General features: G+C 49.5%; 1 protein-coding gene across 1 annotated transcript; it reads right to left on the reverse strand.

Annotated features, from left to right (window-relative positions):
- Nucleotides 1–1,562: 1,562 nt before the first annotated feature.
- Nucleotides 1,563–9,002, reverse strand: LOC139110329 (toll-like receptor Tollo). Its single transcript, XM_070670008.1, has one exon. The coding sequence runs from the start codon at nucleotides 8,119–8,121 to the stop codon at nucleotides 4,135–4,137; it is 3,987 nt and encodes a 1,328-aa protein (XP_070526109.1). The 5' UTR covers nucleotides 8,122–9,002; the 3' UTR covers nucleotides 1,563–4,134.
- Between the last annotated feature and the right edge of the window lie 3,763 nt (nucleotides 9,003–12,765).

The following is a 12,765-nucleotide window of genomic DNA, read 5'->3' on the forward strand; positions in this document are numbered from 1 at the left end:
TCCTAAAGTCGTAATGTCATTAGCCACGGTACGGCTCTTTTCCGGCATTTCGTGGCCCACGGGCATTCAAATATTTGAAACCGTGTGCGTTTCGCGTACGTGCGTGCACATCCACGACCTCCGCGCGCTCACGCTTTACCCTTAACGACCCCGGCCGCGTGCGTCCGCGATAACGTTACGGCGGACGATAGAAACTCGCGGCGCGCGTGAAAACGTGCGAGCGGCTTCGCGCAGGCTCGATCCGGTCGTTCCGTTATTTTATTCTTTTTTTTTCTTTTTTATTCTTTTCCTTTTTTTTTCTTTTTTCCTTAAAGAGGCAATTCGCAATGCTTCCGACGGAGGAGCCCTAACTTACGTCGCCGAATCTCTGTTTAAAGCGCGTGACCTGACGCAGTAATGCCGGCCGGGAAAGCCGGGGAAAATCTCGAACACTTTTTCCCCGGGCCGTGGCACGAAAGCGATAATACCCGGGGACGTTGTTAATATTTCTCGCCGCCGAAATATATAAACTCTCGTAGTGGAGGACCGCGGCGTCGTTCCCAAGGGACCGGGGGGCGTCGGCGCCGTTATCACGACTGCCCCGTTGCAAAAGATCCGTGCGGTCGGTGAACCGTGATAAAGGTGTCCCCGGCGCTCGTAGTGCGTACGCGCTGTGCTTAAAGGTCGACAATACCCACTTCGTGCGCCTTGATTTACGAGATTAAAAATGAGAAGTCGGGAAGAGCGCTCGATCGGTTCACCGCCCGGCGGCGTTCACTCGCGTAACTATGGGCCAATGCGTGCACTCTAATTTAATTAAACGATTTTTTTTTTTTTTTTTTTTTTTTTTATACCTATATACACTAAACAATTTTATTCTGTTAAACGTTACGTCACGGCACAACTCGGTATGAAAAATAAATTGATTATATCAACGATTGTAACGCGCGTTTACATTCCGGGTTATATCCGGTGGAATTCCGTCTATTGAATTCTTAATGGAATTCGCACCTGCTCATGTATCTTGCAAGACCCGCAAAAATTATTTGCTTCTTCCTCCTTCCACTTTAGCCGCCCTGGGCGTCATAATCCAAATTGCATGACGTACGCGCCTCCGACCCTTAGCGTTTTATTCTTGGATACACCGCCGTCGTCGTCGTAACCGCCGCACCGGCGGCGTTCCCGTTTTCTGCGCGATAGGAATTACGCGATAAATTATTCCGCGCCGTACTTATCTTTTCTTTCCCTTCCCCCGGTTTTTTTTATTTTTTTTTTTTTTTGTCTTTCTCTCGAATTACTGTCGTCGTTACTCAACTCGACCGCAATCGCAAATCTGAGAAATAATCAAAAAGTGCAGCGGCACGTATTTTATCGGGACACGGCAAATTCGCCCCCGACAAGGGAGAATTACTCCGTGCTTCTTTTTTTTTTCTCTTCTTTATTTTTTTTTTTCTTCCGTAAAAGAAACCGAAGGCGTTGTCGTTATTCGCGATACAAGCGGTACAGAATACAATTCCATCGGGCTAAGGCAGAATATATCCGAGAATATGGAACTTATATGTTGCCGCTCGCCTAACATTATCAGCATACAATTGAATATCGAAATTTACATAACATGCGATTCGACTATAATTGATGCGCAAATCAAATGTGCAAAAATGCATTTATTGAAGGTATCGATCGACGAATATTTACATAAATGCGTGATACACATTACTTCTCGTTAATATATAAGAAAGAATTTTTTTTTATTTAATGCATTACAGTATTAATCACGCGCTGAAAATTAAAAATAGATAATCTCTTCATTAATATTGACTAACGCCTCGTGAGGTAATTATCATAGTCTGCTGCTAATGTCGGATTATTTTTGCAATTTTACGCTTGGAACGGGAATTCTATAGGATTGATTAAACGTGATATCTTTTCTTTTTTTTTATATAAAACAAACGTGTTTATTTTTATGATTCTTTGCTGAAATGGAAAGTGGCAATTAATTTAATACGTATTTAACAGACTGTGAATATATAATGCGTGATTCGATGAGCGTATGTACAATAATACAATACAATTAGAATTATACAGTCCTAGACGCGCAATTATAATTAAGATGTATCCACGACCAGTAACGTTCCAGCAGCGCTGGGTCTTCGGTGTGCTCGGAAATGTGCATGATTATATTTACAAAATTAGATATACAATATTTACAGAGAGTTCACTTACGGACTAATAAGCGTTATGCGACCGTTACTTCACCAAGACAGTCGTGAATCTTTAGGAACAAGCTCTCGCGAGACGTCTGCCTTTACCGTCATTTAGCACTTGACGATTCGCTGTCCACTTCATCGCGAGTGATTGACGAACAAACGACAGAAACGGCTAAAGAGGGACGCGCCTCGGGTCCCAAAGGTAGTGTCAGGTGCGCGAGGAACTTTATCTTAAAATTTCTTGAGTCGTTATATGAAAGAGAAAATATATCCGTGCTATCTACATTTTAGCAACTTCGTCGAAAATAATAACGAGCGCTCGACAAAAATTTCACGTTTACGTGTCTAATAATTCGAAGATCCACTTACGTGAAAATAGTTTTTTTTTTTTCCCTTCGATATTTTCGTGTCCTTTTTCGAAATCGAATAAACGAACGAAATCACGATATTCGTACGTGTATACATATACGTATCACTTTTACATCTCGAGTATAAAAAAAAAAATATATATATATATACACATATATAAATATTCGCAGTTAGTCAAAAGAATAATACGGTTACGTCGCTATTAAATCAAAGTATCACCGTGTACTATATAAAATTAAATGCATTTGTCCAAGCGTATTTAAAAAATAAATACTTATAAAGCATCGTTAATATTCTCTCTTGTACGCTTTCTAATACGTTACAAATATTCATACAATCGTCCCATACAGCGCCGTTCGACGCGAATGCCGCTAGAAAGAAAAATTATATCGTCAGGTTTTAATTAACATACGCAAAATGAGTCGCGCGTGCGTCATAACATTAGTACCCGCGTTACATTCGGCTGTTGCCATTATCATCATTATTCACCGCGTTGATCATATACACTCAGGCCACAAATATTGGCGAATTTACTGACAGTTATGACAATTAATGCAAATCGAAACAGGAGAGGGGGGGGGGTCGCGAAATTAAAGGGCTCATATGCGAAGGGATCGAATGGCAAAACATTTAACTTTGAGGGACCTATTCGTTATAATGAAACAATCAGTAAAATTCGCTCGCTTGCTTTTGATCGCGACCCAGTTTCGGGCGATGATTTATCATGATCTCGCGTGGCGAATAATTTGATCGACGTCGAGAGGCGAGGAGGAGGATACACGAGAAATTAGAGAGCGCGTATATATGTATATACATACGTGTATATACATATACACATACATAGATAAATTAACGTTCATCCTTAATTTCATCTCGCGCGACGTCTCGCTTGCTAAATCAAAGTGCAAAAAATATATGTATATATAAATTCTCGCCGCGCGTTCGATTATTTTACAAGATCCGCGCGAGGGGGAAAGCGGCGCTCTCGCGTCCCGTGGCTTTCGAAAACGGCATTTTATTCGTGATTTGGAAGAACATTGCGCAACGATGTGAAAAAGAGATATCGAGAGAAGAACGGAAGAGTGACGATCGCCTCGCGTATTTCAAAGTTCGGGAAAAGGAAAAGACAAGTCAAGCTCCTATAAATCTACCGTCGTACATTGCGATAATAAGCACAAGGCATCGAATCGATTTCGTACGTATATAATATTATGCGCGTGTATCGCGGATTGATAATCCGTTCGCGGCCGAGCGGTTCGTTCGGGGCGATCGACCCCCGTGTGGAAGAGTTAGAGCGCCTCAGTTGTAACGACGGTCGATACGTCGCGAGTACGGGGAATAATGTACAAGTGTGGTCGCAGTCGATCTGAAGCGAAGGAATTACTTTTTACATCTCGATTTTTCCCGATGAGAAGCGTCGCGTTACGGCCGAACGACCGTGCTCCCCGCGAGCACCGGAAGCGAGACGAAGACCGGAGGGGCGGAAGGGAGGAGGGAAAAAAAAAAGAAAAAAAAAGAAGTAGAGTGAGAGATCGGTCTATCTCCTGCCGGTTCGCAGCACGATCGCCGCCCTTCTGCGCTAGACGAAGTAAGTACGCGGATTGCCCGGATGCGCGGGAGCGAGAGCCTCTCCGGGTGGCGCGGTCGGCATCACCGGCGGTTCCGGTATGGTGCTGTATAGATGACTGCCTCTCGACGACAGACTCGCCGGGCGACCGTTACCGATGTGCAGCGCGCTGTAGCCGTGTTGATGCGGGTGATGCGGATGATGCTGGTGATGCTGGTGCTCCGCGCCGCTGTCCTCGTCCTCGGTGCGGCTGGACGCCGAGCTGACGTAGGTCGACTGCGTGGGCGTCGGCGTGGGTGCGTGGTGCACCGGTGCGACCAAAACGCCATTAGGCTTGGTCCAAACGTCTACGGCGGCGGAAGGCGCCGCGGTGTACCGCGTCGGCGTGCGGTTGCGGTCGTTGACCTTCTTGCTGTCGCGCCGCTTGTCGACCGAGTCCGGCATAGCGAACCTGAGTTTCTCCCAGAACCTTTTCTCGCCCCATATCACCACCGTGCACGTCTGCAGCAGCAATTGCAGCTCCGGGTCCCGGGTAGGCGTCTCGGTCGCGAGCAATATCACGACGCGGCGCTTCCGCGATGTCGGCCTGATGTTTTCCAGCGCGGTTCTGAGAGCGGCGCGAAATTCGGCGTGCTGCCATTCGTTCGCGAGGAACACCGGCGAGAAGATTATCACGATGCGCCTCGCGGAGGCCGCGGCCGGTGGTAGCGCTTCCTGCGGCCTCGCCGGCGGCAAGTCGCGCCAATGTAAACAGAGCGCCAGGCCAGCCTGTTCCAATTCAGCCGCGAGGAATCTCGAGACGAAGTCCTCGTCGCGCTCGCTGTAGATGATATAGCCGTCGTACAATCTGTCCCTCTCTTCGTCCGGCGGCGCGGCCATCTTACCGAGTCGTAGGCCATAACGCGCGTGGGCCCAGAGTCGTACGTCTTGACGAAAAACGAAAGCTAGGGCGATGAAGAGACAAATGGCAATTACGGCCACCAGAGCGCCGGCGAGCAGAGGCACGAAGTTGCTGCCTAGCAACGGAATTTCCTGGATACCGCGACTCACCGCTTCCGTGGAAGGATCGCCGCACCGTACCATCGCCTGCGCTAGAGTCTCGATACCGTCGCGACAGTACATTTTCTCCGGATCGCCGCGGTGCTCCGCGAGCCAGGCGCGCAGTCTGGCAGCGTTTCCGCATTCGCAGCTCCATGCGTTACCTTCCAGCGCGACTTTCGTCCCGTCGCCGACGCTCGGCAGAGCTTCCCACGGCCGGAAGTCGATTATTCGATTGCTGTCGAGCCGCAGAACTTCGAGATTTCGCATCTTTTTGAATGTCGTGTTACCCACGGTAGCGATCGCGTTGTGATCTAAATACAATTCCGACATGCGTTCCAGCTGATCGAACTCGAATCCGCGGAGTTCACGCAGCGCGTTGTCCTCGAGATGAAGTACGCGCAGGGCGCCGACGCCGTTGAACGTGCGGTTGTGTATCGCGATGATACCGCTATTGTTTAAATACAGCACCTCTAACCGACGCTTGCCGATGAATACGTGGCTGCTCAGATCGCCCAGCTCGTTCCCGTCCAGATAAATTTCCGTCGCGTCCATCGGTATTCGTTCCGGTACGTGCTTGTACCCGGCGTTCGAGCAGTCGACGACGTTGCTGGACCAGCTGTGGTCGTGGTAGCACGAGCAATTGTCCGGGCAGGTCATCTCGCAGTCGCACGCGTCGAAGTCGCAGCAGTGGCAGAGCGCGAAGCAGTGCGTGTCGTATCGGCAGAGAAAGTCCTTCGACTTCAAAGACAGCAGTGGACGCCGCGGAGTGGCGCGGACGTGCACCATGTCGCACGTGACGGCGTCGAGGTCCATGACGCGCGGATAGTGACGCAGCCGGGCCATCTCGTTGATTCGCGGCAGCCACTCCATCGTGCAGTCGCAGAGAATCGGATTGTCGCCGATGTAAAACGCGGGTAGCTCCTTGCTCTCGGGGAACGACTGCAGACTCAGGGCGGCGACCTCGAGCTTCCTTATCTCGTTGCCGTGCAGCACCACCTTCTCCAGATTCGGCTTCTGCGAGAACGTACCCGCCGCGACGCTGCGTATCTTGTTGTCGTTTAAATACAGCATCTCCACGCTGTCCGGCACGTTGACATCCTTGATCTCGGTGATGAGGTTGTGGCTCGCGTCGAGCATCTTTATCCGAAGGCTGTTGCGCACCATGTAGTAATTCCCGAGCTCGCTTATTTGATTGGCGTGAATATCCAGCCACTCTATGTTGGACGGTAGGTGGCTGTAGTCGAACCACAGCAGCTTGTTATCGGACACGTTTAGCCAGACGAGAGTCGAGAGGCTCGTAAAGGCGCCACGTATCTCCGTCAATTGATTTCCGTCCAGTCTTATAACTCGCAGCACCGGATTGTTCGAAAACGCGCTCTGTTCCACGTGGCGAATAAAATTGTTTGCTAGATTGAGCACTTGCAGCGCCGGTAACGAGGCGAACGCGTCGCGCGAAACGTTCTCCAGCTTGTTGTCCACCAAACGCAGCCCGTAAAGCTCGTTCAAGCCGACGAACGAGTCGTTGTCGATCCTCGACATTTGATTGTTACCGAGATCGAGAGTTTTGAGCGAATGCAGCACGCGTACCGCGTAAGGAACTTCCGTCAGTGCGTTTCCGCTCAGGGAAAGATCTTGAAGATTCGTGAGATTCGCGAACACATGGCTGTGTAAAACGCGTACTCTGTTGCCGTCGAGGAAGAGCTGGCCGAGGGCGCCGAGGCCGATCGTGTGCGCCGGTTCGAATCTTACGATTTTGTTGTGCGAGAGCGTTAAGGAATGCAGGTTGACGAGCGAGGCGAAGCAGCCGTCGACGAGCGTGTCGATGCTGTTGTGCTCGAGCTTCAGGATCTGCAGGCTGCTTAAACCTTTGAACACGAACGCGTCGATCTTCGTGAGGGCGTTGAACGACAGATCGAGAACGACGAGGCGCGTCAGCTGCGAGAAGGTGTCCCGTTTCACCCAGGGGCTCGGTAGTCCGTTATTGCTGAGATCTAACTCTTGAAGCTCCTCGAGGCTGTCCAGCAGCCCGGGCGCCAGTACCGCGAGAGAATTGTTGCTGAGTATCAGCTGCCTCAGCTCCCTCGTCTTGGAAAATAATTCCGGTGGCAGTGCGACGAGTCTGTTGCTCGACATGTTGAGAATTCGCAGCGACGTAAGGCCGGCGAGAGCGTTGTCGCCAACGGAACCGATCACGTTGTCCTGCACCTTCAGCACGGTCAAGCTGCGCAGGCTGCTGAGCGCGCCATCGGGCAAGGCACTGAGGTCATTATTACTGACGTCGAGAACTTCGAGGTTCGGGGTGCAGGATTCGACCCAGTCGGCGAAACCGAGGGACATGATGTCCTGTAACTTGTTGCGCGTCAAGTTTAAACTCACGAGACTCTGCACCGGGCAGAACAGTTCCGACGGCAATGCCCAGAGGTTGTTGTCGGAGAGATCGAGCCGCTGCAGGCTCGTCAAGCCGCGTAGCGCGTCGCGATGTAGCTCCAACGTCATCGTCGACCAGTCGCCGTTGTGCGTACGCAGAGCTAAACTACGGAGATTATGCGCCGGGGTAAACACACCGCCCGGCAAGTACCGGATCTTGCAATAATCGACGCGCAGGTTCGCGAGACGCGGCAGCGGCAGCAGGAAGCCGTGCGGATTCTCGAGCTGGCTTTCGAAAAACAGCACGTCGCTGCATTCTAATCCTAGAGACGTTATAGTGTCGGCTTGTATCGCCGAAAGATTTCCTATCAGCTCGGGAACGTTGGCGATCGTTCTGACCTGGCACGCCAGAATTTTTTCCGCGTCGTCGTCGTCGTCCTTTCTCCAGTCGCAGCCGCTCGGAGCCTGCGAGAGGCTCGTGATGCTGCGCCCGTGCACCGTGCAGTGATCCAGCGTCAGGCACAGCACGACGATCGCCGTGATGACCGTCGGCCGCAACCACGAAGACGTTGCGCGGCGTCGCGCCTCCATCCTGGACGTTTCCACCGCAGTTGCACACCTGTAGCCGGAGGATACTCGCGCGGGTGCTCGAGAGATTGCTCGCACCGTCACGCACTCATGGCTACTGCACTCTGTTTTAAACTGTACACTCGCGTTTCACGCCACGCTATACGCGGCAGGTAGAAAATCACGATGCGTACCTCTGTCGGCTTTTACCCGATTCCCTTTCGCCGTCGGCGAGCACGATTCACACTGGCACCGACGCGACGACCCGCGACCTCGTCGTCCGCTCGCGCGAATCCACCGGACGCCGATCGCTCATCCCCAACCGAGACGCGGCTGCGACCGTCAATGCGCGACCGTGTTTTACTGCCGCGGCGACGATTGCAACGAGAGCGACGTGATTGCGGGCGACCCGGGCGACGACGAGTGCGACCCGGGATACGACATTCCACCGCGGCGGTCGGAGTGCAACTGACTCCGAAACGGAGTTCACGTTCTATCGACGATCACGGTGTACGCTGCATAACTAGCAGCGTGTGGTCGCCTTCCCCTTCTCCCGTTTCATCGTTTCCTCCACCGCGTTGGCGTGGCTCCTCCACCCTTGGTTATACCCCTTCCATTTTTCGTTCAACGTGCTACACTGGCACCGACACAGGGACAAACCGTGCACGCGAGCGCGTTTCTCGGCGAACGTTGTTGAATGCCACAGGCGGCTGCCTACCTACCTTCTTGCTTACCTGCCTGCCTGCATCGAAGATGCAACAAACCAGCTGACTGACAACATTACTCTCTCCTCTCTCTCTTTCCTTCTCTTTTTCCTTCTCTCTTTCCTTCTCTCTTTCTTTCTCTCTCTCTCTTTCTCTGTCTCTCTTTTTTTTTTTCTTTTTCTTTTCCTTTTCCGTCTCTTCTCTTCCTCTCAAGTTGCTAGGTAAACACGAAACTGGTTCCTAGACGCACCAGCACGCATTCATCAAACGGCTTCTCTTCCGAGCAGGCATTCTCTCCGTCGTTTCTTGGCGGATGTTTCACCCCCGGGCGTCTCGTAACGTCCACGGCGTCGTCTAATAGGCTACGAGGTGTCCCACGGCGCCTGTCGGCGAACTTTTGCGGGCTAAACCCTCGTGGTTTTTCCTTACCGCGATGATTTGTTATTTATCCATTTCGCGTCTTGAACTTTCGACCGGCTGTTCTCTCGGCCGCTCCCAAAAGCATTCGGGACACAGCCCCCGTAGCGTTTGCACGCCGAAAAGAATTCGCACCGTCGTTTGCGAACGTGAGCGGCTCCTCCCGTGAAAAAGTTTCGCCGTGAGATACCGTTCGATAATTTTTAAGTTTCAATCCGCACGCGGCCCGGCTCGTATCCGCGAATCCGGCACCTCGCCCTGCATTCGGTATCAGTTGCGACGATTAGATCGCCCGCGTATGCGGAATAACCGATAACTTCGCCTAAACTCGATAAATCAAATTTGCCCTGATAAATTATTAATTAATGGATTCGGCAGATGAAAATGGAACGGATGTCGGTCAACGAGTTCCGCGCGAATTAACGTTCAATTATCGTTACATTTCCATTAAAGTTTCCTTCGAAGTAAATTTAAAAAAAAATGATATCTCCGAGCGAGCGGTCTGAAAAAACATTCTCGTTATTCGTACGCAAAAGGGTTAGCCACCCCTAAAAGTGGACGAGGCCTTTAACGCCATCTGCATCCCGGCCGAAGAACTGATACGAGCTTTTAGACAAAGCTTTATTAATGTTCGTTTCCACTATTTTACATTAAATATTGTATGGGACGGAAAAATGATTTGAATAATTTTTTTAAGGACTCGTACATAATTTTTTTCTTTCTTTTTTTGAAAGAGCTTTGTGCCATTTTTTTAATACATGAATTTATTATATTTTTGTATAAAATGTACGTCTTTATTTGATACGGTAATCTTATGAATTTGACAAGATTTTTTTTTTTTTTAATTTAACAATGCTTTAATATTATTTTAAATATTCTATTTGGTTTGGTGAATATTTAAATTTCTCATTCTGGCGCTAAATTATTTCACACGACCGTTCTAAAATCTTAAAATAAATTCAATCTGGATTTTTATAGCAAAAAGTTATAAAATAATCAGCTGCTTTTAAAAAGGTATACATAATACAATATAATAATTGAAGTGCGATTAATATAACAGTGATTCCATGAATGATGTATCTCTCCTCGTGTTGAAAAAAACTATTTTCGTAGATTTCAATAAAGATTAGATTTCAATATTAGATTGAAATCTATCGCACGTTATGGCAATTTTATTCGGATTAAAAAAAGAAAAAAAGAAAGAAAGAAAGAAAGAAAAAAAAAAAATAAAGAAATACAGTGCACGCGCGAGCGGAGGAAATTATTAATTAAAAGATTAATATCGTCGCGCGCGCGCACGCGTATATTAATTGCGTATCTCTTAACGTCTAACTTTTCCTCGAACTTATTCCGAGCGACGGGCTGCTCGTCTGTCGCGGTAAGAATGTATAAGATGATGAATCACGCTGGCGTACTAGATGAGCATACGGGATTATAAATTCGAAGTTGTACCCGCGCGCGCACTCACGATGACGGATGGAGGCGTTCATGGATTTAAACACACGGGGTTTCCACACTTCATTATGTATTTACGGCTTGTCAGCGTGATATCATTCCGCCGCCCGTCGGCCCCGCCGGGCGCCAAACCGCCTCGCGTCGCAATTGGAATACTTTATCAGTGTGACTAAGTGTATACGGGGGCACACCCCCGCACGGTTAAGCGTATCGCTCACGCTCCTATTACGTGCGTATTTTCATTTAGCGTGATCCAGATACGAGGGCACGCGGTCTCTCTCTCTCTTTCTCTCTTCGGGTTATCTGAATCTCTTTAGTCAGCCAGCGGTCCGTACGGCTGGTGCACGGGATATTGATTTTTTTTTTCCCTTTTTTTCTTGATTTTATTTTATATTTTTTTTCTTTTTTTTTTTCTGTGAAACACAATTTGCAAGATTAGAGCGCCCTAGGTAAAGCAACAACATCCATTTACTTAACGCGCCGGGCGAAGTAACGTTAAAACACATAAACCGGCCGGGGAGAGTATGCGCATGGTAGCGCCAAGGAAAAGCTCATTGTTGCACGCGTTCCCTCGCCCTTTCTCTCGCCTTTTCCCTTTCTTTATGAAAATACCGGGGAAATAATTTAGACGATAGACGACGCAGTCTTTGAGTTGTCCGCGGGAGAATGAAAGATCTAAATAATCGTGCAGCCGCTCGTAGGGAATCCGTGAAGGAGAGTCCTTTCTTCTTTCGCTCCGACGGCGCGCTATCTGTTGAAATTTATGCCCGCGTTAGTTCCGTGCAATGGAAAAAGGAGCGGCCAACTCCTTTCTAAATAGGTTGTTCTCTTATTTGAATAAGTATATATTTCTTTTCTTTTTTTTTTCTCTTTTTTTTTCTGCAGCCACGGTATCGCGCGCCTAAATTTATTTAATAAGAACGAGATCGTTCTTGAGCGACTGAAAAACGCTAAGACGATTGAATAGATATCGTTACGTAGATCGTTATTCGTTACGGCTCGCCGATTAAGAATTCGAGATCGATAAGAATCAGAGACGGAAGATATTGTTTTCTTATCTGAACAGCGATAAAGTTCCTCGTATATTTCCCCGAGTCGCTTCCGATAACACTTTTCTCGCAAGCGAGCGGAGGAGCGCGGCAGAAGAAGCAAGTATGCGCGAAAAGAAAAGTCCGCGACAAATCTTTCCGGACGCCTACGGAATAAATGATGAACGGTACGTCCGATGAAGCCGATAATCGAATTCAGTAGGCAGAGGTAGAACCATCTTTTGTTCCGGGGATCTCGCTGTTTCGGACGACGAAGCTACGTGTCGTCGACGATTGAAGGGCCCGGTCGCGGCACTTTCACTCGAAAGCCCACTTTTCGATGAGCGGGAGGGAAGGAGGAGGAGGTCAGTCGGGGTTAACGACGAAAACTGTATCGCGTCACGAAACTGCCGCGGGCATTAGCATACGAACGAAGGGCGCGCCGCGTGTCCGAGATGGCCAGCTCGGGCGAACGGACGGACGGACGGACGGGCAGACGAAGAAGTAAGTAGGTGCCACGAAGAAGTTGACGTTTCTCGTGCATGCATCGTATATATGCGGACCCGGCTGGCCTTCGCAGGCGGAGCTTTCGCGCTGTAAAGACCGCCTGCAGACCGCCTCGGCATGCTTCGGTTCATCGTCGTCGATGTGGCGTGCAGGAAGGTCGGGCGAATAAACGCGCTCCCGGATGGCGGTTAAACGCGGCACGGTGTTTACCGTGGCTGGAAAACGTCGGCGTCTCAATGGCGAGTTCCTGGACGGGGCCAGATTCCGGTCCCTCGTGGCGCAAGCGGTACGTGGGAGAATGTCCCGCGGCGGTACGTTGAAAGAGGTCAAGACGGTCCGCGAAAAAAATAAATTTGCGCTAGGGAACGCGTGATTAGTAACGGTAAGGATCTCGGATCGATCGAGGTGTGCAGCTGGCGCGTCTCCAGAAGTACGTGTCCCGAGACGTGCGTAAAAAGGCGAACAACGACTTAAAGTGGTGCGGAAATCGCGGCCAGATCCGTCGAGCGGGTCTCGTAATTTTATCTCGAAAATACGATTTCGCGGAAGGATACAAA

Source organism: Cardiocondyla obscurior, linkage group LG20 (genome assembly GCF_019399895.1).
Source record: "Cardiocondyla obscurior isolate alpha-2009 linkage group LG20, Cobs3.1, whole genome shotgun sequence".
Lineage (NCBI taxonomy): Eukaryota > Metazoa > Arthropoda > Insecta > Hymenoptera > Formicidae > Cardiocondyla > Cardiocondyla obscurior.